General features: G+C 33.3%; 1 protein-coding gene and 1 long non-coding RNA gene across 7 annotated transcripts in view; one reads left to right on the top strand and one right to left on the bottom strand.

Annotated features, from left to right (window-relative positions):
* Positions 1 to 26: 26 nt before the first annotated feature.
* Positions 27 to 26,361, top strand: PNISR (PNN interacting serine and arginine rich protein). 6 transcript variants are annotated; one of them, XM_081293676.1, is made up of 13 exons: positions 51 to 162; positions 639 to 675; positions 9,867 to 9,978; positions 11,810 to 11,998; positions 13,358 to 13,581; positions 14,994 to 15,165; positions 16,215 to 16,405; positions 18,196 to 18,333; positions 20,313 to 20,412; positions 21,124 to 21,177; positions 22,331 to 22,501; positions 23,385 to 24,471; positions 24,721 to 26,361. In XM_081293676.1, the coding sequence occupies exons 3-13, from the start codon at positions 9,891 to 9,893 to the stop codon at positions 24,749 to 24,751; spliced, it is 2,445 nt and encodes an 814-aa protein (XP_081149802.1). In that variant the 5' UTR covers positions 51 to 162; positions 639 to 675; positions 9,867 to 9,890; the 3' UTR covers positions 24,752 to 26,361. The 6 variants fall into 6 exon arrangements, with proteins under 6 accessions (XP_081149801.1, XP_081149802.1, XP_081149804.1 ...); XM_081293675.1 differs by lacking the exon at positions 639 to 675 and having other exon boundaries at positions 27 to 162; XM_081293678.1 differs by lacking the exon at positions 639 to 675 and having other exon boundaries at positions 53 to 162; positions 9,886 to 9,978; positions 23,385 to 24,029.
* Positions 4,867 to 27,999, bottom strand: part of LOC308648711 — a 627,872-nt gene continuing 604,739 nt past the window's right edge. Inside the window, exon 2 of the long non-coding RNA XR_014021905.1 lies at positions 4,867 to 5,217. This is a non-coding gene — a long non-coding RNA (uncharacterized lncRNA). The remainder of the gene's footprint in view (positions 5,218 to 27,999) is intronic.

The following is a 27,999-nucleotide window of genomic DNA, read 5'->3' as shown; positions in this document are numbered from 1 at the left end:
TAGTATGGCTTCAGATGACAAGCGGATGTTATTAATATTCACTTCCGGGTGAGTCCTATCGTGCGCCATCTTGTCTTGTTCGTGAAGAAGTAGAAGCATCGAAAAGGGTTGGAGAGGTATTGCAAGAACCGTGGCGACAGCGGTGTTCCGGAACAAGAGTGGGTAAGTGATGAAGAACAATTGCACGTGGGGACTTGCTGGATTATTACAAACCTCTTGGTTGCTGTGGCCTAGGTACCATGAGTTAAATAGGCTGCGTACGCTGCTTGGCGTGACTGCTGGAACCTCATTCCCTTAAAGCAGCAGTGTCTGCCTGACTTGGTGAATCAGAGCGGTGCTGTCTGTAAAAGGGAAATGTTATTAAAGAGAGCGCGCACTACCTTTTCTTCTAATTTAAGAGTTTCTCCTTGGATGAGACCGGACTAATTGTTGGGCTCCTGTCCGGCCGTTAAGTACTGCGCGTGCGCAGTGGGAACTCTTCTGGGGAGGGGGTGTTGCGGCGGCGGAGGAGGCGGGGGCGGAGGGCTGGAGCTTACGCTCTGCGCGGCTCCAACTACGCAGGCGCGGCTGAAGGCCACTGCGTCCTGTTAACTACAATTAGGTCCCTTACTTTTTGTTTTTCTTGTGTTCTTATCCAGTGATGGACGTTATGTGTTAAGCTTCACAAGGAAACAGGTAGTATATTTCGGTTGTTTTCGTCTTATAGTGAATAGTATCGTCACTTAAATTGGGCTTTGGACAAATTTTGATTCTGGGTGATTAAATTGTTAAATTAACATTCTAATTTAAAATCCCTTATTAATCTGTTTCCCTCCCTGAACCACGTAAAGCAAAGTAAACCTGAAATTTCTCGTTTGAATACAGTGAAAACAACAAAACATGAACAAAAAGATTTTACTCTGGGATTTTTGTAAAGTGTAAAAGGGCTATCGGGAGAATAATAGTAAATCAGTTCTTTTAAGATGTCCTTGGGAGACTCTGTTTTTAAAAAGTTATTAATAAACTTTATATTTTAGAATAATTTTTGATTTACAGAATAATGGAGCAGATAGTACATAATCATCCCTCCTTTCCCGTTTCTTCCCTGATAAGTATGGTACTTTTTGTTACAATTTATGAAATGATATTGATAAACTGTTATTAACGGAGTCCGTGGTTTATTACTATTTCCTTAGTTTTTTAAACTGTAGTTATTTTTTCTCACCAAAATCCTGTTTGGGGCACCACATTACATTTAGGTGTCATGTGCCTTTAGTCTCCACTGGCCTGTGAGAGTTTCTCAGGCTTTGTTTTTTTTATGACTAAAAGGGGTTGAATTGTGTCCCCCAAAATTCATATGTTGAAGTCCTAACTTCTTTACTTCAGAATTTGACCATATTGGAAATAGGGTCTTTTTTTTTTTTTTTTTTTTTTTTTTAGTTGTATGTGGACACAATACCTTTATTTTATTTTAAATTTTTTATGTGTTGCTGAGGTTTGAACCCAGTGCCTCACGTGCCATACCACTGACCCTAGCTAGCCCCAGCCCTGGAGATAGGGTCTTTAAAGAGGTAAAATAATATCATTCTCATGGGCCCTAATCCAATCCAATATGACTGGTTTCCTTAGAAGAAGAGATTTAGATGCAGAGGGATCTACAATCTGAAGAGAAAAGCTTCAGAATGAAATCAGTCCTGCTGAAGCTTTGATCTTGGACTTTCAGTCTCCATGATTATGAGGAAATATATTTCTGTTGCTTAAAGTAGTATTCTGTGGTAGTTGGTTATGGCAGCCCTGGCATACTTCTGTAGAATAACCTTTACATTTTTGAGTGTTGGTCAGGTATACTGGAATTTGCCAGATGTTTTCCTCATGATTGAAATGCTGTTAGTGGTTTTGGGAGGATTATCACTGAGGTAAAGCCCTTTTCATCACATGCTATAAAGAGTACATACTCTTAGTGTGACTTAACATATTGATAGTGAGTTTGATCATCTTCCTGAGATAGTGTTTGTTAGGCTTTACCATTGTTAAGTTACCTCCTTCTCTCCTTTCCATGCTATACATTTTGGAAGGAAGTTGCTTTGCATAACCTTTAGTAATGGCAAGTTATTCTCCCCCTCCATTAGGGTGGAGTATTTTCACAATTTATTTGGAAATCTCTATGGGGGATTTGTCCCTTTCCTCCTGTTTGTTAATTTATTTAAGTATTTATTTATTTGGTAGTGAGGCTTTAACCCAAGGGTGCCTGACTTCTGAGCCATGTCCTCAACCAATTTCAGTTTTTTATTTTGAGACAGGGTCTTGCCGAGTTGCTTAGGGCCTTGCTACATTACTGAGGCTAGTCTTGAATTTGGGATCCTCCTGCCTCAGACTTCCAAGTTGCTGGAATTACAAGTGTGTCTCACTGTGTCCAGCTTAATTAAACGTTTATGTCAGTGTAGGCCCATGAATGTTTATTTTATATCTGTTATAATCCAGTATAGCTTCATTTTGATTTTTAAATTGTTTCAGCTTTGACCATTGGCAGCTCTTTCAATTTGTGTACTGTTCCTCTTTTATTTATTTATTTATTTATTTATTTATTTTTTTGTAGCTCTTTCGTATTTCTTGGCACCATAAGATGGTCCAGTCACATATTTCCTGCCCCAGTCCTAGAATCAGATCCTTCTCTAAGAACTCATCGTTCTTTTATTGCCAAATGACATAGAACTAAGGTGTAGGTGCATAAACATGCTCATTGCTAATTGTCACTTTAGGCCTTTATTTTTCAGTTATTACTAGTTTGGGGGGCATTAGAACCAAATTATCCAATTCTGCATTTTTTTTTTAGTATTGTTCCTCTTTTGAACTACAAGCTGCAAAATATTTCACTGTATACTAAAATGCATGTGAAATCAAATCAATTTTTTTTAACCACATTTCAAGAATAATCTTTACCAGTGGCATTTCCACCTAACTTGAAATTAAACAAATGAATTCTTTTTGACTTTGAGGTCACTTGTGTGTAAGACTGAACTGGCAGGTGGAAAGAGGATCTTTGTATTTTGTGACTTTTCAGCTTTATGTTTGAAGTGAGAATAATTTTACCATATGCATCAAAAGGACAGGTGTGTTTATCTGTCTTTTGCAGGGAGGTGTTTACTGGGGATTGAACCCAGGGGCACTTAACCGAGCCCTACCTTTTTTATTTAGAGACAGGGTCTCATTTGAGTTGCTTAGGGCCTTGCTAATTTGCTGAGGCTGACTTTTTTTTTTTTTTTAAGTTGTAGATGAGCACAATACTTTATTTTATTTATTTATGCAATGCTGAGGATCCAACAAAGGGCCTCACACATGCTAGGCAAGCACTCTACCACTGAGTCACAACCCCAGCCCCGCTGAGGCTGACTTTGAATTCATGATTCTCTTGCCTCAACCTCCCAAGTTGATTCTATATCTTTGCATTTGATTCATGAGGGCTTTAAAACACCAAATTTTAGTTCTCATTAATCTCTGTCTCACAGTCTTTGGGTGACCTTTGCAAATATTAACAACTGTTGTCATTTTAGGAAACTCAAGAGACAGGATGATTGTAATACAAAATCATTTTAGAAAGGAATAAGCTAAATGATCATTTCTTGACTGTATTGGTTTCATAAAGTTATCATAACAAATTACCACAAAGTGGATGGATGGCTTAAAACAGCAGAAATTTATTTCACAGTTCCAAAGACAGTCTGAAATCAAGATTTGGCAGAGCTGTGTTCCCCTGGGCTGTAGCATCCTTCTTTGCCTCTTCCAGCTTTTGGTGCTTTCTGTCAGTCCTGGCCTTGACTTGTAGACTCCTCACTTTAACTTCTGCCACTATTGTCACATGACATTCTCTGTCTGGGTGTTTGAGTCTTTTGTCTTGTAGGGAACCCAGTCATTTGTTTAGATGTCACCCTACTTAAGTACAACCTAATCTTAAGTTGAGTACACCTGCAAAGTCTATTTCCAAATAAGGACACATTCACAAGTATGAGGGAGTAGGACTTCAACTTACTTTTGAAGAGACTCAATTCAGTCTACAACACTGGTGATAATCGTAAGTTTTTTATTTGTAGCAGTGTGATAGTTTTGATGATGCAGTATAAACCTTGATTTTTTAAAAATCTTTCTGGTCTTCCCAAATCCCAATTGTTTTCCAAGGATATTACAGTTAACTTGACCATGCGAAGAAATATACTCTCAAAAAAAGGTTTACAATCTGACTCATCAGTCATCAAATTTCTTCAAGTTTAAAAAAAGTTGAGTCTATTGATCTTTAAAATTAAGTCTAAAGGAAGTATAGATAGATTGGGGTCGAATTTTGATGTTATAAAAGGACAGCAGCAGTATTAGAATGTCATTTTCATGACCAAATATTAATATATTTACTTGGTAACATTTTAGTGAATGAGTATTTAACCACTTAGTATGGACAGAGCAGTGTAGAGAATTCAGATATTGTAAGATATTTCTTCTCCCCTCAAGAAGATTCTTCTTTAAGCCAAGACAAAAATATGAAAACTCATTACATTTTCCCTGTAAGAAGTACTGTGTATATCATCTTTAAATTATTAAGGAACATTTCAAACAATGCAGAAGTATAGAGAAGTCCCATGTTTAACAGTTACTAACATTTTCCAAATCATTATTAAACCAACTGTAAATGTCATTTTCAATGGTATATTTTTGTGCTAGTCATTAAAACCAAAGTGATCTTGAAGGTGTAGCTAACTTAGAGCACTTGCCTAGCATTTTGGAGGCCCTTGGGTTTGATCTGCAGCAGTGTAGAACAAACCAAGGAACAAAAGAACCACAGTGAATTTAAAAACACAGTTTGCCCTATCAGTGGGTTCCATATCTTGTGGGTTCAACCAATTAAACAATACAGTATAACAACCTTTTACATAGTATTTACATTGTATTAAGTACTATAAGTAATATCAAGATGATTTAAAGTATATAGAAGGGTGTGCATTAGTTATATGCAAATTTACACCTTTTTGGATAAGGGACTTGAGAGTTCACAGATTTTGGTGTCCATGGGCATCCTGAAACCAAACCCTCACAGATACTGAGGGACAAAGCATGTCTATCTGTTGATTACCCAGTGAAAGGCTTTTCTACTACTTCTGTTTTTCACATTTTGTATTTGTTAAGTTTGTTAATAGTGACGATATTATGGTGAAAATGAAGAAAGAAAGAATAGGACGTCTAAATTCTTAGGTACTTGTTTTTTAGTTAAAAAATAATGAAACCTTTTATCAAGTGTTGAGTTATATTGAAACATATATAAGAGATAATATTAAATATCTAAATATATCTGATCTTTGCCTAAAATTTCTTCTTTTTCTACAATGATTAATGTAACTCTAAATTTAGTTTTCATGACCAGAGGCGCCTCTTTTGGACTAAATTATAGAAATTTACTCTATAAGAAATGAAATGAGGGTCTGGTGATTTGCCCAGTGTCTCTTAGTTAGGTGATTTTTGTCTTAATTTTTATTTTTCATATTAGTCATTACTGATTATGCTCATCAGCTTCCCTTGATTTATATCTTTTAAAATCTATATATTTTGAAAAGTGCACTCATGATAAAGTCATTCAAAGAGTACAGAACATCATAATCAAAAATCAAATTTCCCTGATCTCTATTTATGTGTCTGTGTAAGTTTTTCTCGCCACTAACATGGTTTGTAACATATCTGTCATAAAAATCTACCTTATTCATTTAAATGACTGAATAGAGGTACATTTTTTGGTTCATTTTTATATCTATACCCTCATCCAGGAGTCTTTCTTGGTAATCAGATCAAGTTTCTTAATTCCAAATTTAATTGATGCACCTTAGTAGCTCCTAGCTTTTTTTTTTTTAATATTTAGTTTTTTGTTGTAGTTGGACACAATACTTTCATTCTATTCATTCATTTTTATGTGGTGCTGAGGATCGAACCCAGGGCCCCGCACATACTAGGCGAACGCTCTACCACTGAGCCACAACCCCAGCCCAGCTCCTAACTTCTTCCATGACTTTTATTGTCACTTTCTTTTCTGTTTTTTTTTTTTTTAATTCTTCTCTGCCTTTCACAGTTTCACATCTTTTTCTCCATTTTTCTCGGCTTAAATTTATCAAACACTATACTTGAATAGTAGCTTCCATAAGAACTTTCAGAAAGAAAAGCTTTGGGATACATAACAATTGTTACATTATAAGTGATTGGTTTAAAAATATAGAATAATGGCTGTAAGTAAAACAAATCAGACAGTCAAAATTATGTAAGTAAAACTTCTTGGTATATAGGTATATATCTGAAGTTATTGTTCTTTTTTAGAACTTATTTTTAGGAGGGGGATCTCAGTAAGTTGTTCAGATTGATCTTGAACTTAAAATCCTCCCCTCTCAGCCTCCAAGTTGCTAGGATAATAGGCATATGCAGCTATGCCTGGCACTTTTTTTTTTTTTTTAATCAACCTATGATTTGGTGAGAAGTAGGGACAATAAGACAAACAAGTTCTTCCAAAGATAAAATGAAAATCTGTGTAAGTCTTAGATTATTTCTGGAGAATAAAATGCACTTGAATAGAAAAAAAAGGCTTTATCAACTTTTTTTAAAAACCTACTACCAGAAGTATACTGAGAAAGTACTGGTAATGATACTAAGCACCACTAATTGGAACTTTCTGTGCTATTTACATGTATTTTTCACTATAATCCTATGAGGTAGTCATTATGTCTTCCATTGTTATAGGAGGGGAATTCAAGGATTAAAGACTATTTTGCCATGTTCTAATAGCTAATAAATAGGTAGAAGTAGGCATCATGAACCACAGCTTATGCTCTAAAGTCTAGGTGACAAGTGATGATCAGAAAAGTTAAAAGGAGAACTGAAAAAATTCATGACATCTATTAAACTTGAGTAAGAAAGGGAAACTAGTGATTTCTGGAAAAGAAAATTTATGTTTCGGAAATGGTGTAGGTAGTTATATATACTATTTAATCATTAATGTGGTTTTACTGTTTGCGTCTCCAGTAGGCACCTTATAGAACTCTGTCTACTTCGTGTAAAATTTAGGATTGAAAAATCCATGCATTGAATTCTTTTTTTTTAATATTTATTTTTTAGTTATAGGTGGAAACAGTGTCTTTATTTTACTTTATGTGGTGCTGAGGATCGAACCCAGTGCCTCATGCATGCTAGGTGATCGCTCTCCCTCTGAGCCACAACCCCATCCCCCATGCATTGAATTCTGATAAAAGCTGTTAAAATTTGGAAACACAGCAAAGTTGTGCTTAGGTCAGCATATTCATTCTCATAAATATAGGTCAACAAATTTCTTATTAACCCTGAGAAGTACCATAAACAAAAAGACCACTCAGTTATTATTCATTTGGTGTTGTCCTGTACTGTGTGGAAAATGAAAAGATGGAAAAAATTTTCTTTGTTTTTGTTTGTCTTTGCTAATTTTCAAACAGACTTTTATAGAAAAATCTGAATTAAGCTAGGACACAGTGGCATATGCCTGTAATCCCGGCTCCTTTGGAGGCTGAGGCAAAGGGTTGGTGATGCAGCTCAGTGGTGAGGTACTTGCCTCGTATGTTTGAGGCCCTAGATTCAATCTGAGTACCACCGAAAAAAATTGAATTAATGCATTTTATTACCTTATTTTATACCATTTAAGTTAATGCCAGGCAGACAAAAATATTTTCAAATGTTTGTCCCCTTTTTCTCATTTTCTAAATTGTTTGACATTATATTGTATGGTGAATGGATTGTTCAAGTAGATAACATATTTAGAAAGTGTTTTAAAAAAAAGATTTTAAGAAGCTTTGCCTCTTTATTTTCAGTGTATCTCTTTTCCTTAACTTTATAATGGTAAAATAATTACCCATTATCAAGTTAACAGAAAGTAAACTTTAATGTGGAAATAATCACACTTTTATGTTGTATCTCTGAAATTTATTGTAATCGTCATAATCTAAGAACATACACATTCTCCCTCACACCATCCCAGTACATAAATATTTGTGCTGTTAGGTGAATCAACCTAAGTTTCAAACAGAAGGAGAACCTCTGAGTCAGTTAAAATAGCAGTTGGTATTGCTTTAAATTAAATTAAAACTGAAATTAAAGTTACTTTTTGAGGGCTCTGATGACTAATTTAGTTTAAAGGACTTTAAAGTTGGGAAATAAAGGAGGAAGTGGGGGTAGAAGAAAGAAACACTGAAAAGATTTAAAAAAGAAGTATATTTAGCTTGGAACTGATGTCTAATTCCAGTTGTGGTGCTATGTAGTACTAGTTTTGTTTTCTTCTACTGATGGTGATGCAATAAACTATATTAGTATAACCAGAAGACAAGTAGTTTTGCCTTTTAAAGTAATCGAGATAACAAAGAAATGTACCACCCCTGATCCACAAAGAAATCAGAATCAACCACTAACAGAACTATATAACGTTCTGAGAATACTGCAAAGACTTGAATTGCATTTCCCTAATTTGCTAATGATGTTGGACATTTTTTTCATGTATTTGTTGACCATTTGTATTTCTTTTTTTGAGAAGTATTTATTTGCCCTTTTATTAACTGGGTTGTTTTTGGTGTTAACTTATTTTGGATTCTTTATATATTCTGGATATTAATTCTCTGTCAACAAATAGATAGCAAAAATTTTCTCCCATTCTGTAGGTTCTCTTTCACATTCTTGTTTCCTTTTGCTGTGCAGAAGCTGTTTGATTTGATGCCATCCCATTTATTAATTCTTAGCATTATTTACTAAGTTTTAGGGATCCTATTGAAAGTTGTTGCCTGTTACATTGCCTGTTGTATACATTTTCTTTTATGAGTTACATAGTTTCTGGTCTAATTCCTAGGTCTTTAATCTGTTTTGAATTGACTTTTGTGCAGGGGGAGAGAGAAGGATCTAATCTCTCTTTTCTTGAATAGGGTTATATATCAATGATAAAGTACGAAGATAATAGACTTGTAGGAATTTAAAATTTTTTATGAGAAAAGTTTTCAGGATTATTTACAAAAAAGCAGGCTAGTTATGATGACCCACTCACAGTTTTTCAATCTATTTAACATGTTAAGAAACCAGGTCTTGGAGATTCTCTCACTTTCTGGCTTTGTCTGATTGTTTCTTCAGATATTGTTTATGTCATTTTTTTTTTATTGGTTGTTCACAACATTACAAAGCTCTTGACATATCATATTTCATACATTAGATTGGTTTATGTCATTTTTTAAATCTTCTATAATTTCTTTAGTTTCAGTTAAACATTTTTGGTAAGAATATCCATAGTGATTTTGGGAACATAGTACTTCCATTCATAGACACCTCACAATCTTTGGGGATGATGTTTTGGTAACCTGTGAATTTGATTTCTCATCAACTTTTCTTCCAAGTTTTCCTGACTCAGTTATTAGATTTGGCATTATGGCAGGTTTCTAATTCTATTCCACTGTCTGCATTTATTAACTATAATTATAAGGAGAAACTTTCTTCATCAGCTATCACTATTTAGTTAACTCTTTTTCAGGAGTCATTTGGAGAGAGAATAAAAACTTTGTATAATTTTCAAAATAATCAGATTTCCAGAAAATTGTATATACTTATATTTTTACCCTTTTTAAGCTAAGTTGATTAGAGCTTTTCTTTTTTTGGCCACCAAACTCTAACATGAGCATTAATATAAAATTTTCTACTCTTTCTGACCAACCTAAAAATTCTAGTCATCTCTGATAATATATTGATCAGAATTTTAGAGCTCTAATCACATTAATGTATCATCATATAATAATTTCTGGTGTGTACAGATAAAAAATTAAAGAACTTGCAGTGTAATTTTTAAACTATGTTTAATTTTTTGAAAATAGAAAATCTATATTTTTAAAGAAAGAATGTGGGATCAAGGAGGACAGCCTTGGCAGCAATGGCCCTTGAACCAACAACAATGGATGCAGTCATTCCAGCATCAACAGGATCCAAGTAAGAAAAAATTGAATTTGATAAGGAGTGGGGCGGGTATTTAGAAATGGAGAGGTGATAGGTAACAGAATTGGGATTCATTTTGAATCATTTTATGATCAAAATGTAACTTTTATCATTAACAGCCTTGCCATAACATATGTAATAAGAATTTTTCTTTGAAAGACTTCCCCCAAGGATAGAAAGCTTTATAAAGATTTTACATATTAGTGTGTGTTGTTATTCCAAAGAAATAAAAAAGCATAAAATTTACTGCTTGAATAGAGCATACTTTAATTCTTTTTTCTTTTCTTTTTTTTTTTTTTTTTTTTTTTTGTGGTGCTGGGGATTAGAATACAGGGCCTTGGGCATACAAGGCATACACTCTACTACTGAGCTATATCCCTAGCCTCTGTTGTTAATTCTGAATCTTACACAATTAGATCAAATTCAGTGTATGCTATACCATAGCACTTTTTTTTTTTGAACAGATATTTCTTTAATCATGTGAATAGAAGCATTACCCAATAGTCTATGAATGGATGAATACATAAACAAAATATGGCATATACATAAGATATACCATAGCACTTTTAAGATTTATTTTCACTATGGAATATTTCAAGCATATATAAATATAGAAGAATAGTATAGGGAGCTTCTCCCTCTCCCCCATATGTTTCTTTCTTTCTTTTTTTTTTTTTAAAGAGAGAGGAGAGAGAGAGAGAGAGAGAGAGAGAGAGAATTTTCAATATCTATTTTTTAGTTCTCGGCGGACACAACATCCTTGTTGGTATGTGGTGCTGAGGATCGAACCTGGGCCGCACGCATGCCAGGCGAGCGCGCTACCGCTTGACCACATCCCCAGCCCCCCCCCCCATATGTTTCTTTACTTTAACATTTGTTTATGTTATGGCCAACTTTATAATCTGATGCCATTTGTTTTTTTTATTATCTACATAACATTCTGTTGTAGGATCATACTATAATTTAACAAAGCCTACTTTTGGATATTTGTTTACAGCTTTTTATTTTTGAAACATCATAATTTTGTGTACATATCATTATTAACTTGTTTAAATTTTTTTTGAGTAAAAGAGCTAGGTTTGCTAGGTTGCAGTTGCAGATTTTGAAAGTTAGAGATACACATTGCTAAGTTTAACTTCATCCAGATTATGCCAAATCTGAATTTAACGAAAGTATGTGAGATTGTCTATTTAATCTTTACTGAACTGAGATGTGAAAAAGATGTGTCCCATTCTATTTTATTTGTTTTATTAATAATATTTGATCTTAAGCTGGAGAAGAAGTGAAGAGACCTTCAAGATAGTGAGGGACAATGAGTTTTGAGTGAAGAATGACTACAAAGTTGTTAAGGAAAGTGTATTTTGACTGCAGAAGGGAGCCTTAAAGAAGGGCAACCCGGAGAGGAGCAGGGAGAGATAACTATACTTATTCAGATCTGTAGGCTCAAAGGTAGGCCTGGAAAGAAGAATATAGTACATGCTAAGGAAGAAATGGTTGACTTTGATTACTTTTATGGTGGTTGAAAAAGAGGCAACAGGAGACTTTTTAAAAACTTAGTAAAAGTAAGATGCAGGGCATTAACGTCGTATGAGTTAGTATGAATAATGGGTTAAAAGTGTCTTTGTGGAGTTCATTTTAGAAGATATTAAGTAGATTATGCTGAGGCCTGAGTGTGGATTAGTTTCTAAGCATCTTTTGAGGTATAACATTCTATAAAATTTTAAAGTTTTATTAAGGAATAACTGAGATGCTTGTTTTATTAGAGGCACTGTTCTTTTTTAGCTCCTACATTCTGAATGTTAAATTCTGTGTTAATTTATGTTAGGCCAGATTGACTGGGCAGCATTGGCTCAGGCTTGGATTGCCCAAAGAGAAGCTTCAGGACAGCAAAGCATAGTAGAACAGCCACCAGGAATGATGCCAAATGGACAAGATATGTCTGCAATGGAATCTGGTCCAAACAATCATGGGAATTTTCAAGGGGATTCCAATTTTAATAGAATGTGGCAACCAGGTTTGTTTACATTTTCCAAATTTTAGGACTGTTTTTAAAATAAAGTGAAGGTTAATGGTAAATTAATTTGCTTAGTTTTATGACTTCTTGAAATTAATGCTCTTTAAAGAATAGGCAGTCTCAATTTGATTTGACCTTGACATTTAGTGGTTAAAATTATTCTGTGCTCATTCTGCTAGCATTGTGGCACTCAGTTTGATTCTTTTCTTGGTTCTTCATTCCTAGGCTTACAGGGGCTGGGAACACTCTGGAAACCTCACTTGGCATCTAGGGAAGAGAGCATTCTTTGTCTCTCTGTTGCAACCTCTGGCCTTTTCAGAAGCAGCACTGGCAGAGTACATGTCTAGCCTCTAATTAAAGAAAAATTGTGTCACTATGTGACAAATAAGTCTGTCAAATATACTCTGCCCCTACCATCCACCCATCTTACTCTTTCCTTTTTTCTGATAGTGAAGATCTTCCATAAGTTTCTGTTTGTTTTATTTTTTGTTTGTTTGTTTTTTTTTAATTCACAGTATGATTTAGATTCCTTGGCTAATTCCATGGCTTGTATTTTTATTGTTTTTTAATAATCACTTTAAACTATTTATAGAAGAATTTCTCATTTGGGTATGCTGATGGTGAAGTCATATTCCTGTTTCCCTATTTATTGTTTCTCATGTTACTATAAAAAATGGAAATACAGGAAGGAATTCCCTAACACTATTTTAAAAATAACAAATATTCTAATTTTTGATATTGTGAGGTGATTTATTTCTAGCTTTCCTGAAAGCCAAATTTTCTCAAGTTTGAAAATGTTTTAATCCCCAAGTTCAAGTTTATAAATGACTCACCCTGGCATCCCCATTCACCAGTTTTACTCTACTGGTTTTCTTTGTGACCCTGGTAAAGTTATTTAACATCTGTGTGCCTCAATTTCCCTTCATGAAATGGGCAAAAATAATACCTGATTTCCCCTACCTCACAGGGATGTTGTGAGGATAAATGTGTTCATGGAAGAAAGAACTTATATAAAAATTTAAATATTATTTTAATGGTGTTATTGAACAAGAATAGAAAAATTCAAAAAGTTTCTGTGGATTTATGTTACATTCGTTAAAAATAATTTTGGGCATTTGATTCCCATTTGTTTAGGATGTGAATTAGAATGGATTTAACTCATTTGAATTATTTATAAGATAGTTTAGTTCTTTGCCTATTTGTAAGATATACAAAAGGAATTTGACCAAGAAGTCATAAATTGTTTTTTAAAAAATCTGTTTCTTTACTGAAAAATCTAGCTTTCTTGAAATCTTAAAAATTTGTGTTGATTTTGTTATAACCCCCTGTTGAATATTTTTATGCCTAAATCCTAAATAGAATGGGGAATGCATCAGCAGCCCCCACACCCCCCTCCAGATCAGCCATGGATGCCACCAACACCAGGCCCAATGGACATTGTTCCTCCTTCTGAAGACAGCAACAGTCAGGACAGTGGGGAATTTGCCCCTGACAACAGGCATATATTTAACCAGAACAATCACAACTTTGGTGGACCACCCGATAATTTTGCAGTGGGGCCAGTGAACCAGTTTGACTATCAGGTGAAAGATATTTTGTTGCTTTAATATTGTAGATGTGCACGTAATCCATTTTTGGAAGTATCTCATCAAGAATACCTAAGATATGTGTTTCACTTTTCAGAGTTGTACAGATAAGCATGTACAGTGTCTCAGAAAAGTTATCAATTTATTAAAATTATTAGATTTTTATTTTCTGATTTTTTATTTGATTAGGAAAATAGTATAAGAAACATTAGAGGAAATTTTGGGTAAAATTAAAAAATGTATAAATTCAATAGTTATATGATGCTTTGTTTCTAATTTCAAAGTGATACATTTAAATATTGAATAAAGTTTAGAAAATGCACAGTAGTTGAATACATTATTTATCAATAATAGATTATTTTTAAGACATTAATAATACACATGAACATAGATCATCTTCCTAACTCTAGGTCCTTCTGCTATGTAGAATTATGACTTTTCTAGTGGCTTTGTTGTTGTTGTTGTTGTTTTCCCATTCCAACATGACATGTTAATGGACTTGTACATGATATCCTTTGTAACATCCAGTTCATTCCTAGGGACATAGAACTCTATGGGGAATAGTGTTATTATGTGAGACTTTATTTTCTGTATTTACTCTGCTATGGTCTACCCATAAGTTATAATGCTAGATGACATTTTGAAATAACTGATTGCAGTTGTTACTTTATAAACTGAGCTGTCATAATTTAAAATTTGAAAAGCCCCATATAATATTTCACTAATTCCAAGGTAAATTTGGTAATGTATTTGCCTTGAGATCGAGTTAATATATATCCAGATACTGGTTGTACGCTTTCTATACATATATGGTGGTTTTATTTTATTTTATTTTTTTAAGAAACATAGTGATAGAGAGCTTCTACTTACCCATTTTACTTGTGAATCCCATGCTAACAAGACAAAGAATTTTCTTTATTGGCAACAGGCCTTAGAAAAGCCTCTGAAAAATAGCAGAATTGCAAAAAAAAAAAAAAAAAAAAAATTACTGTAATAATTCATTTCTTTCTTTGCTTATACATAAATAGATTCTGCAGGATTATAGGAACAACTTGAGTTCAGTAGAAAAAGAAAGTTTAAATTGACAAGAAATTTCCTATATTTTCTAATTAAAAGAAAATTTGATATTTCATGTATTGGTGCCAGTAGGGCTTCTATACAATTGAAAATAGTGTATCAGCTGAGTTTTAGAAGGCTCTTTACATTTAATAGGCAAAAATCTTTATCTTTCTTAAGAGAAGTAAGCCTAGGTTCTTGGGGCTTACAGAAATATCGGTGGATGTTAGAACCATGGAATTCTTGGATTTGCTGCACACATGGATTTCTACTGTCCCAGTTCATAACACACGTGTGTCCCAGAGAGTGTATTTTTTTAAATTGAAGAAAAATAAAATGCAATACTCTTTCAGCATGGGGCTGCTTTTGGTCCACCGCAAGGTGGATTTCATCCTCCTTATTGGCAACCAGGACCTCCAGGACCTCCAGCACCTCCCCAGAATCGGAGAGAAAGGCCATCATCATTCAGGGATCGGCAACGCTCACCTATTGCACTTCCTGTGAAGCAGGAGCCTCCACAAATTGGTAGCTATTTAAGTTTGTTGAACCACAATTGGCATGGTTTCTTTATCACTGTAGAAAGGGTGTCTTTATTTTCTTAAATTGTTTTAATGCCTCTGATATGTTAAAAATTGGTGCTTGAAAACCCTATCATTTTAATAATATAAAACCTTAAAATTACACAAAAGATGCTGATTTATAAAAGATTTTGAATAGTCTTTAAATATTTACCTTAAGTTCTATATTTTGTGATAAAATGCAATTTTTGGTGACTAGAGAATCTTGCAGTTTTCTTCAGTGTTGATATTTCAGTACATTATGCAGTTCTATGAACAATTCTCCCTTTTTAAACCTGACTCTTCTTCATCTTGGGTCTTTTTTTACTTTCAGTTCATCTGGTACATTGTGGCCAAATTAATTTTCCTTTAATTATTTCACTCTCCATAAGTATTTTGGTAGAAAACTTCAATTTTTAAATAACCTTAAAGCTAATTTATTGCCAGTGCCAGTTTACATAAATACTACTTTTATCTGGAAAGTTACAAATCATCTAACATTTAATTGACTAGAACATTTAAAGTCTTTTCTTTTTATATTTTAGAAAGATTCTAATTATGGCTTTTTTAACTTACTTAATGAATTCTTAGTGTGAAAATTTAGTTGTGCTTTTATTTGACTCTGTTTTCATATTTTAGGAAACAACTTAATATAGAATTTCACCCACACACATATTACTGACTTTTTAACTTTATGCATATTCATTTATCTCTTTAAGCTTCAGTTTCTTCACCTATGAAAGAGATCAGATAATAATGGTAATGTCTTCTGACTTTTGTAAGGATTAAATGAGGTGACAGTTTAGTGTGTGTGTGTTTTTTTTTATTGTGCCCTGGCAAATTATAAGCATTTGAACATATTTGATATTACTTTAAAAATGGGATGGTTGTAAAGAAAAACATGATATTGATGGGCTTTGTGTTTTATTTTTACTCACAAGTTTGTAGAAAACCAAGAAGGAACTCAATTGTTATGATTTTTGCCTGACTTGTATATATTTTTTTGGTGTAAAACAGATGCAGTAAAACGCAGGACTCTTCCAGCTTGGATTCGTGAAGGTCTTGAAAAAATGGAACGTGAGAAGCAGAAGAAATTAGAAAAAGAAAGAATGGAACAACAACGTTCACAGTTGTCCAAAAAAGAAAAGAAGGCCACAGAAGATGCTGAAGGAGGAGATGGCCCTCGCTTACCTCAAAGAAGTAAATTTGTAAGTAGAATCCTTTGGCAAGAAACTCCCTGTGATAATTTTGTCTGTGCAAAAAGTTTGAGATTGATAATTATAAGAAAAATTAATGTTTCTGACATTACTTGCAGTAAGTATTCTGGGGTTTATTTTTTATGTATTATGGGAAAAAAGTAGATGAAGGAAAGAGGAACTATGAGTTTATAAAACATTTTATTCCAGAAAGAGATTATTCCATCAGATTCTGAATTGGTCTAAACAAATCTATATTCTTTCATTGTTGTTCAGCTGACTCCCTAAAACTATATTAAATGGCAGTAGAGCTCTGGGGTTGTGGCTAAGTGGTAGACCACTTGGCCTAGTATGTATAAGGCACTGGGTTTGATTCTCAGCACTGCATATAAATAAATAAAATAAAGTCCATTGTCAACTAAAAAAAAAAAAAAAAACTTATATGGCAATAGAGAAATAACTCTGCCCTTCTGCCCTTCTTATGAGTAAATACTTACACCTAAGGATGTAATATATTTCATTGTTTTTGACATGAGTAGTGAAAATCACTGTGTTTTAAGTCTTTTAATCTTCATTCATCAGTTAAATGGCATGAGAAGTTTAGGAATTTTTCTATTCAGCATTAACATGTTCCTAGCTGGTATGACAGCCACATCAGTACTCGATATGTAACTCAGGAAACGGGTCTTCCCCTCAGGGCCATTTTCTGCTTCAAAGGTAAGTTTCAAGTACAGCAGGATAACTGGATTTTGGTCTTTGGTTTTCCTCAAAGATCTTGGGTTAATTTTATTTTTCTTCCAAAACACCTCTGCCAAATCTATTATATAGATGTTATGAAATGGGAAAGAATAAACACCATTAGAATTTACCTTTTCTAAAGATCAAAGATCTTTATATGACACAGTGGTTCTCCAGATTTCTTTTAGTGTCTTAAAATAATTGGAGATTGTCCTCCCAAATGCCTTTGTGTTTGTATTGCATATATTTGTCCCTTGGTTCAAATAGTCTTTCCGTAATAGTATTTAAATAGCTATCTTATCTTTTTCTTAATAGCATTGCAGGGAGTTATGATAATGGGATTTTTGGGTTTTGTTGCTGCTGCTACGGTTGTTTTTGACTAAGCAAGGGTCCCCTTTTTAGGGTATGGTATCTAGACATTGAAACCTAAAACTATAAAGAGATACAGACAAACTGCTGGCATTTTCTTAGTCTCAAGTAAACCTAATTTCTTATGTATCTGTCTACTGTTAAGTTTCAGGGCAAGCTGAGATCTTGGAACCGACCAGGGATTTTTCATATTAAGTCACATGTTAGGTAAATGGCTTAAATATATAGTTGTAAAAATTATTTTGACTAGTATTGCTATGGTCCATTTATCTAAAATTCTACAGGCCACTTATTTTGGGGCCATCCTGTATAATGGATATCAATTAAATTTTGTCTCTGACTGGGATATTTTTCTGGTTATTTATAAAATAAGGTCAAAATTGACCAAAGAGAAAAGAAAATTGAAAAAATAATTGATTTTCATCAGCCTCTTTACATTCCTTCATGGGTTATACTTTAAACTACCAAATGAAATCTGTACTACAAAAACGTAATTTAGAGGGGCTAGAAGGGTGCTCAGTGGTAGAACACATGCTTAGCATCCAGGAGTTTGATCCCAGCACCAAATAAGAAAAACAGTGTAATTCAGAGAGCAGTTTCACTTGTATGTTTTCATCAACTTTAACTTCAGGTTTTGTATTTTTCATAAAGATTTTATGTTATACATCAATTTGGACTACTTACTATTTTTGTAGGATAGTGATGAGGAAGATGAAGATACTGAAAACATTGAGGCTGCAAGCAGTGGAAAAATCACCAGAAGTCCATCTCCAGTTCCTCAGGAAGAGCAAAGTGAACCAGAGATGACTGAAGAAGAGAAAGAATATCAAATGGTATCATGTTAAGTTCTTATTATGTATAAGGATTTGTGTATAATGTTTTAAAATTGATTGGTTATCTAAAACATTTAAATGGAGGAATCTGAAACAGTTATGAACTATTTCTTCATATATGTAGATTGCTAGGCAAATTATGTCTACAAGATTCAAATAATACCCCTACCACTACTACCCTGAAAGAATTCGAATAATATAAATAAATCACAAAATCATAACCTATAAAGCAGTTATTAAGCTCATTTCTTAATATCAGTGATGTAATTAAACAGCGTTTTACTGGTTGAGACCCAAGAGAATATGTTGATCAGTTACTTAAAAAAAAAATTTAAGATGTAGGTGGACACAATACCTTTATTTTTATTTATTTATTTTGGAACCAGGGATTGAACACAGGAGTGCTTAATCACTGAGCCACGTCTCCATCCCTTTTTGTATCTTATTTAGATACAGTATTTCACTGAGTTGCTTAGGGCCTCGCTAAATTGCTGAAGCTGGCTCTCAACTCACGATCTTCCTGCCTCAGCCTCTTGAGTTTCTGGGATTACAGGTACATACCACTGTGCCTGGCAATACCTTTATTTTTATGTGATGCTGAGGAGTGAGTCCAGTGCCTCTCTCATGCTAGGCAAACACTACCACTGAGCTACAATCCCAGCCCTGATCTGTTATTTTCTAAGTTTTTTTTTTTTTTAAATATATATATTTATTTTAGTTGTAAATGGACCTTTATTTATATGAGGTACTGGGACTCAAACCCAGGGCCTCACACATGCTAGGCAAGTGCTCTACCACTGAGCCACAACCCCAGCCCCTTGTTTTGTTTTTTAAGTAGAAATACTGAGAAAGATTAGAAGAATTTACAGAAAAATAAGTTTAGGAAGCACTGGGATTGAACAGAGTTAATTGTATTTCTTCATTGTAATCGTTTTTAAAGCCTCTGTTATCTATAAAGTATATTGTCAGTTTGTGAGATTAGGAGAATAATGTGATGTACTTCCCAGAGGTCTTTGAAACATTGAGATAATACCAATTCAGTCTGCTCTCATTTTAATAGATGGGTAATTAGAAACATAGAGAGGGTAGGGGACTAAGAGTCTACATTTCAAACAATTTTTGGTAGCCAAATCAGTGCAAAAATCCAGTGCATGCTCCAAACCTAGTATACTCTCCATCTTACGTGACATTAACTCTTATTTAAATAGCTGTTATAGTTTATGAGTTACATTATGGTAGTCAAGAATAAAAGAACTTCATCTGGTAGTCCTTAACTTTCCTTGCCCTCTCCCCCATTGATATTTTTAACCTAACCTTAAGAAGTGAGTAAGAAACTGATACCATACTGCTTACCAGTATTATTAAACGAAAGCCTACTTCTTTAATTTTAAAGCACCTATAGAAATTTTTATTAGGAACTATTAACTTTTTGTGTCATTCTAGAATAAAAATTCAGTGTTTGGGGGCAGAAGTGTCGTTCAGTGGTAGAACGCTTTCCTAGCACGTGTGAGACACAGTTCAATCTTCTCAGGACCACATTTAAAAAAATTAAGTAAAAACAAACAAAACAAAGAATTCAGTGTCTCTATAGATGAACTCTTTTTTTAAATCCTCATGACTTTGGAATTTTTAAGTTTCAGTGTTTTAGAATAGCTTTCAAGATAGATTGTTCTTGGAATGGCTGCTCTGATCTCAAAATGCTTGATGAAGTGACATATACCTATAATCCCAGTGACTTGAGAGACTGAAGCAGGAGTGTCACAAGTTGGAGGCCAGTCTCTGCAACTTAGCAAAACCCTGTCTCAAGATAAAAAATAAAAACAGCTCAGTGGTAATGCACTCAGTAGTAATCAGTAATCAGTCCTTAGTACCAAAAAGAAAAAAAAAAAAGGCTTTGAATTTTAACTTTTTGATAATACCAAGCTGTGTTCTTAAATATAATAATAAATAAGAAACTGTGTATAAATATTTTTTCTTAGATGTTGCTGACAAAAATGCTTCTGACTGAAATTCTGTTGGATGTCACAGACGAAGAAATTTATTATGTAGCCAAAGATGCACACCGGAAAGCAACGAAAGGTATATTGTGGGTGTTCTTGGTTTTGTTTTTCTGGGGGAATTTTGGTTTTATTGATTATTTTGGACTTTTGTTGTCCTCTGAATTACTATATAGATATTTAAATAATCTCCATGCATGTTTTAACTCTTTGGGAAAGATTAGATTCATAAATACCATATTAAAACTATACAAATATATTTATCTGACCTACCTGAACACAAATTAGCAATCATGCTGTTGTCCTATAACATGTATTGTGGCAAATTTCTGATGTTCAATTTATTTCACCTGATTTTTTTTTTATAGATACCATGGTATCAATATATGACTTATAGTATAATATATTTGACAATGAATTTTTAATTTGCACTTTGTGAATTTTCAGTTTTATCACTTATAATTCTCACAGAAACAAGTGATTTCCATCCCCCCATGATTTTAGTAACACTTTAAATACATATTGAAGACAAAAATTATGTGCTGTATCTCAGAAATACAGTTGTACTAGTCAACATTTTTCCTAGTTATAAACCAATTTCAGCTCACATCAGAATTAAAATTTCAAAGCCAGACATGCTACTGGTTTAAAATGAATGTTATGTTTTTAATGTTTCTTCTCTCCCCAAAAAGCAGCAATAGTAGTAGATTTAACAATACCATAGACTCTCATGACTATGAAATCGTGGCTATTTGTGTTAACATGTTGTTCCTGTTGTTGATGTGATACAAAGCTCCTGCAAAACAGCTGGCACAGTCCAGTGCACTGGCTTCCCTCTCTGGACTCGGTAAGTGTTTTCCTTATTTGTGAGAGGGCCTAAAGGGGAAAAAAAAAATCACACTTACCTTGTTTCTCCACATGTTCTGTATTGAAACTGCACTATTCTTACTCATTTTATAAAACCTAGATCTCAGGATTATATCAGTTTCTAAAAAGCTTACTTTTTTTTTTTTTTTTTTTTTACTTAAAGCAGTCATAGTCGGACTATTAGAAATGTAATGGTTAATTGTAGGTTATTGGGGCAAGTTGAATGAAGGATTTCCTCATTAATTGCTCCAATATGTATATTGTATAAATGTATAGTTATATATATAGTTTGTATTTAAGAGGTCATAATTTAGCCATGATAGTATCTAAGCTCACTTTCAGAATTATTGCATACATACCTTAGGCATTTGTCTATCCACTAATGCTTTTAATGGCTTTTATATGAATTGTATTGCAACAAGTCAATTTTTTACATAGAGAAAAGGGTCTACTTATCATAGGATAACTGTAGTGATGTGTTCAGAATTTGCTGTTTGCATGATACATTATCAAGGTTCTAAAACTTGAATTTGCCTTTTCTACATCTTCATTTCATAATTTTTGTGAGGCACAAGAGAACTGGGTAAAACCAAATGCCCATATGGTTTTGTTATGGTTACTATTTAGATCACTTCAGGGTGGGGAGTAGTTTCAGTGTCATATCAGTTTTGTACCAATGAGAATTATAGTATACTAATTTTAGGGAAAAAAATGCTTAGTATCCCACCTGAGATTCCTAAACTTTGGACAATGAAAGATTTAACTTTAGAAATATTTTCAGAATCATCATAAATTCTATTAAGATAGTTGAATTGATTAAGCTTTAGTGAGACTTTATTACTACCCTGTTAAATGGTTTTGTTGGCCAGTGTGGATAGTGAAACAGCCATTATCATGTTTCCATAATGGTGAAAAATATATAAAATACCCCAGAAAGAATAAGATATAAAGTTGTCTCAGTGTTCAAAAAACTCCTTAAACATTTGAATTTATGCTTCTCCCCACCCCGAATAAGCATATTCTTCCAGGAAAAGGCAATAAAAAAAAAAAAATGAGCTTTCTTCTCGGACCTTAAAAAGTTTTTAATGATAGCATAATTTTTTCATATGATAGACTGAGCTTTATGCACACAGGTGGACTGGGTGGTTACGGATCAGGAGACAGTGAAGATGAGAGGAGCGACAGAGGCTCTGAGTCATCTGACACTGATGATGAAGAATTGCGGCACCGAATCCGGCAAAAACAGGAAGCTTTTTGGAGAAAAGAGAAAGAACAACAGCTATTACATGATAAACAGATGGAAGGTATATCTTTTAAACTATCAGGATAGAATGAATTTTGAGTCTAGATTACAAGTAATATGTGTTATAACTGAAACCAAGGTCACAAATTTTTCATTGTTTTAGGAGCCATTCATTCCAGTGGCTGTAAGCTAATCTATTTAGAGCAACTTTATTTCTTGTTAAAATTGTTGAAATGAAAAAGAAGATTTTTTTAAGTGGAGGAATGTTATTTGTAAGACTGTTGACAAGTAGGTTGGATATATGGGCATAAGGAAAGAAGGCCTAGAAATTTTTTATTTAAAATACTTTACCTGAGGACAGCTTTTAAGGGTTTATATAATACTAGGAATAATGAAAGAGAATATTAGAATTTCTGTTTTGAAAAATGTTAGACAATTTTTAAAGATGATTTTTAAGAGTCAGCTGCTCAAATTTTTCTATGAATCACTTACTTTCCTTAAGTTGCTGTAATTGAACAAAAGGGAAAACTTTTTTCCCTTCATATGCATCTCCACACTTTAATACTCTTTGTGACTACCAGAATGGTAGCTAATTAGTAACATGTAGCTATTGAGTATTTGGAATGTGGCTAGCCCACACTTGAGAGGTGCTGTAAGGTATAAAATACATACTAGATTTCAAAGATTATACATTAAAAAAGTAGAATATTCAGTTCTAATATATTGGGTTAATAAAACATTCTAATTAATTCCTTCTGATTCTTTTTACCTTTTTAATGTGGCTACTAGAAAATTTTTGAATTTCTTATGTTGTTTATATACTAATTCTATTAAATAGTGCTGCTTTATTGTTAGAACCTGATACCTTGAAATTTGGTAGTATAGGTTTTTTTGTTTTAAGTTCATCTTTTCATAGCCTTTCTTTTTGTCTTTTTCTGTTTCAGAAGAAAAGCAACAAACAGAAAGGGTTGCAAAAGAGATGAATGAATTTATCCATAAAGAGCAAAATAGTTTATCACTGCTAGAAGCAAGAGAAGCAGATGGTGATCTGGTTAATGAAAAGAAAAGAACTCCGAATGAAAATACGTCAGTTTTAGAACCAAAAAAAGAGCATAAAGAAAAAGAGAAACAAGGAAGGAGTAGATCAGGAAGTTCTAGTAGTGGTAGTTCCAGTAGCAATAGCAGAACTAGTAGTACTAGTAGTACTGTCTCTAGTTCTTCATACAGTTCTAGCTCAGGTAGTAGTCGCACATCTTCTCGGTCTTCTTCTCCTAAAAGGAAAAAGAGACATAGTAGGAGTAGATCTCCAACAACTAAAGCTAGACGTAGCAGAAGTAGAAGCTACTCTCGCAGAATTAAAATAGAGACTAATAGGGCTAGGATTAAGGTTAGAGATAGGAGAAGATCTAATAGAAGTAGCCTTGAAAGAGAAAGACGACGAAATCGGAGTCCTTCCCGAGAGAGACGTAGAAGTAGAAGTCGCTCGAGGGATAGACGAACCAGTCGTTCCAGTCGCAGTAGGAGTCGAGATAGGCGTAAAATTGAGGATCAACGTGGAAATCTTAGTGGGAGCAGTCATAAGCATAAAGGTGAGGCTAAAGAACAAGAGAGGAAAAAGGAAAGGAGTCGAAGTGTAGATAAAGATAGGAAAAAGAAAGATAAGGAAAGGGAGCGTGAACAGGATAAAAGAAAAGAGAAACAAAAAAGGGAAGAAAAAGATTTTAAATTCAGTAGTCAAGATGATAGGTTAAAAAGGAAACGAGAAAGTGAAAGAACATTCTCTAGAAGTGGTTCTATATCTGTTAAAATCATAAGACATGATTCTAGACAGGATAGTAAGAAAAGTACTACCAAAGATAGTAAAAAGCATTCAGGCTCTGATTCTAGTGGAAGGAGCAGTTCTGAATCTCCAGGAAGTAGCAAAGAAAAGAAGGCTAAGAAGCCTAAACATAGTCGATCGCGATCCATGGAGAAATCTCAAAGGTCTGGTAAGAAGGCAAGCCGCAAACACAAGTCTAAGTCCCGATCAAGGTAGTATACTTTTTAAAGTATTTTGTCTGATTTTTAAAAAAAATTTGACTGAATTTATTCAAAGTTGAAAGTGTCCTTTCTCTCTCTCTCTTTAATAAACTCAGTTTGGTACTTGGTACTTGATAAATGATCATAGTTTTAAATAATGTTAGAAATCCTATATAATACTATTTATTTTAAATTGCAGATTTTTAATTTCAAACACATTTTTATTTTTAAATTTTGTCTTTTCCCTTTTTTTTTTTCCAGATCAACAACCCCTCCCCGTCGTAAGCGCTGAGGAATGATGTGGCAAGAATGCCATGATGTTGTTTTAAAAAATTCCATGAGTTTTAAGGGCTTGTCTCATTATAGAGGCACATTGTGGCTGTGTAGGTGAAACCAGAATCTTTTTTTTTTTTTTTAATCTGTAAATAGGTGTATTTTTTTCCAAATGCTGCTCCAAGTTACTTAATAGGATTTCTTTGTATTACATTTTTTTCAAAAAATAGTGCATAATAAGACTATAAACATGCCATTCTCTTTCAGCTGTAATGTTCTTAAAATTATTCTCGAATGTACTGTGATGTCAATAAAGCTCTTTAGTTCATTTTTGTTAAACTCTTGCACCGTAATTTTATGATTTTAATCTAAGGAACGTACTTTTATAAAAAGGCAGCTGGAATTTTGTATAACAGGTTTTAAAGGTACTTCCTCCCACTTCCCCCAAAGAAAACGGTTTTAACTTAGTAGTTTGTCAAAGTTTGTAAATTGTGCCCATGGACTTTTGTCAATTTCTAACTTTAAGGGTATGGAAGAGGGCCAGAAATAGACCTTTACTTTTCATTTGGAAGGATTTAATCAGCTTTCTAAACTTCTTATTTTGGGGATTTTCAAGTAATATATTCTCTATGTGTACTAAATAATGGTTCACTCCTGTAAAATGAAATTGCTAGAATCAATCAAGCCAGTGCACCAGTAGTTATTTGTAATGAACGATTGTATTTGACATTAATGGTCAACTCTGGAACTATATTTTACAGTCCACTTCTGTTTTACAAGTATATTTAAACACCTTGGGGTTACTATAGATAACAGGACTTACAATTCAATATATTTATTTATATTTTTAAAGTATAATATGACCTCAACTCAGTGGAGAAATGGTATTTATGCAGGTTTGTGTCAATTACATAACATTAAAATTGTCTGATTTTTGTCAGTTAATAGTAATTATGATCATTGGGGTAGTTTACTTTAAGGCAGCCAACTTATAAGAAGAATGGGGCTCTCAAGGTATTTTAACTTAAGTGCTCAACTGTTTTCAGGGTCCATTTTTTATTTTTAGGCACTTATGCAGTGATAGGTGAATCTCTGAAAAATGCTTTTAAATTTTAATTTTAAAAAGAAAAAGCAAGTGCAGAACACAAAAGTGTTTTTAAAGTATGCCTTCTTTACCAGCAATAGTTCATTTGAAAAATAATGCCAGATTTTTGCCAAGGTCAGTGTTTCCTCACAATGAAGATAAAAAATAGATCTGTATAGTGCTCCTGTACCTCTACATAGATTCTTAAATAATTTTGAGCAGTTATCTAAAGGAAATAAATCAACTGTGAATAAATGCATGTTTACCAAAATGGCTGTTTACAGTGCATTTAGTTCTTATAAAGTTGACATTTCACAGAATAACTTAGTTTGAAATTCTATATAGTTTAAACATCAGTCATATCTGGAGACAAAGGAAAATGTGCAATATTTTATATGTAGGTAAGCTAATTGAAGTGTACCTAATTGAATTATCTGATTAATTTGTAATAGATAAGTTGTATAACATTTTCATATCTTAAGATGTTTTTTAGATTAATCATCAAGTGAAATATTATTTTCAAAATAAAATTCTACAGAAAAATTCTGCTGGCTATGATATACACATTTTTGGACAAGATAGGAACTAGAGCCAAAAGTAGTATTTGATAATTTTATTTGCTATGCCCTAATTTGTAAGATTCTTATCAGTTAAATCTGTAGGGTTTTTTTTTAACCATCATGATGTTTGTGATTCTTATTAGGAATATCAGTGTTAGAATTAAAAAATTTGGGGCTTGGATTGTGGCTCAGCGATAGAACGCTCGCCTAGCACTGGTAGGACCTGGGTTCTATCCTCAGCACCATATAAAAATAAAGGCATTGTGTTGTGTCCATCTACACCTAAAAAATATTTTTTTAAAAAAAGAATTAAAAATTTTGAGTTTTTCATGTATTTAAATAATCATATATTTATGGAAAATTTAGAGAAATCACTTCCTTGACATGTGATGAAGTGTTTACCTCTAGTGGTAAGATTTTTATAATCACCTTCCATGGTTTAGGAGGTGAATGCTATAACTTATACATTATAAGTTAATAATTAGATGTGTAGTTTGGTTATGAAATCTTTTATAAAATGACACTACCACAAAGTTTATAAATTCATTTTTTGAGACAGTCATTGCTCTGCCTTGGTTATTAAAAATGTCTTTTTAAAGAAATTCTCTTTAAAAATATTTCTAGTGTATTAATCATACTTGATTTTTGTGAAGTCGGGGGTAAACCACACCCATTAAGAGAATAAAGTGAAATCCAGAAGAGATAATTATAAGATTTGTCACAGGCCCCAAAAACATAAATAAAGATTGGTGTGGAATCTCATTAGTGTACGTGTTTTCTACCATTGTAGACTTACCTTTTGTTAGCATGTTTCTAATGGTATTATATAGTAAATTTTTCAAACATAGTCCATTTTTAGTGTGAATTGTTGCTTCAAAGAAACATACGAACTGTAATGGTATTGAGTTTTAAAATTTTTATTTGGGAATTTTTACATAGGAGTTGTGGTAGACCCAACGTTCCTATAATATTGCCTATGGACACCTTTACATTTAAACTTTTTTTTCTCCCTCCTACATAAATGTACTTTAATTTTTCAAACTTCTAAAATGTATTGAGTATAGTTAAGTATGGAAGTAGCATTAGAGTTATTGGATTGACCTGGCTCTGCTAAATTGATGTGTTTAGGAAAATCACTAAATTACTGTGGACTTCTATTTCTTTAGCTGTATAAGGAACAAAGTAGATGTTCTCTTCCAGCCTTTAAGTGCTTCAGGTTTACACACACACACACACACACACACACACACACACACAATACCTTTATTTAATTTATTTTTATTTTTATGTGGTGCTGAGTATTGAACCCAGTGCCTCACATGTGCCAGGCAAGCCCTCTGCCACTGAGCTACAGCCCCAGCCCAAGTGCTTCAGTTTTAAGTAGAATATGATTGTAGTGTCAAATCTAAAAGCAAAAGTGAGCTTTTATTATCTATCAAATTATGCACATAATACATAATATGCATTACATTTGTATTATAATAAGTTTACCAGGTATCATCCATAGTTTTCTTGTATATTAGTTAAATCTGTTACATTCTAATTGTGATAGTGCAAATTATGATACATTTATTTTAAATTACCAATTTTTGTAGAATTTTGAGTAAATACACCAGTTAAATA

The sequence above is a fragment of the Spermophilus citellus genome (assembly GCF_964194105.1).
Source record: "Spermophilus citellus genome assembly, chromosome: 5".
Classification (NCBI taxonomy): Eukaryota; Metazoa; Chordata; class Mammalia; order Rodentia; family Sciuridae; genus Spermophilus; species Spermophilus citellus.
This window is presented reverse-complemented; position numbering and strand designations above follow the sequence as displayed.

What these genes read in the sequence shown, in the direction of transcription:
- PNISR (XM_081293675.1), top strand. Translation starts at nt 9,891, where the DNA reads ATGTGGGATCAAGGAGGACAGCCTTGGCAGCAATGGCCCTTGAACCAA. An exon ending in ACATGATAAACAGATGGAAG is followed by an intron (nt 22,502 to 23,384) that starts GTATATCTTTTA and finishes TTTCTGTTTCAG; the next exon opens with AAGAAAAGCAACAAACAGAA. An exon ending in AAGTCTAAGTCCCGATCAAG is followed by an intron (nt 24,472 to 24,720) that starts GTAGTATACTTT and finishes TTTTTTTTCCAG; the next exon opens with ATCAACAACCCCTCCCCGTC.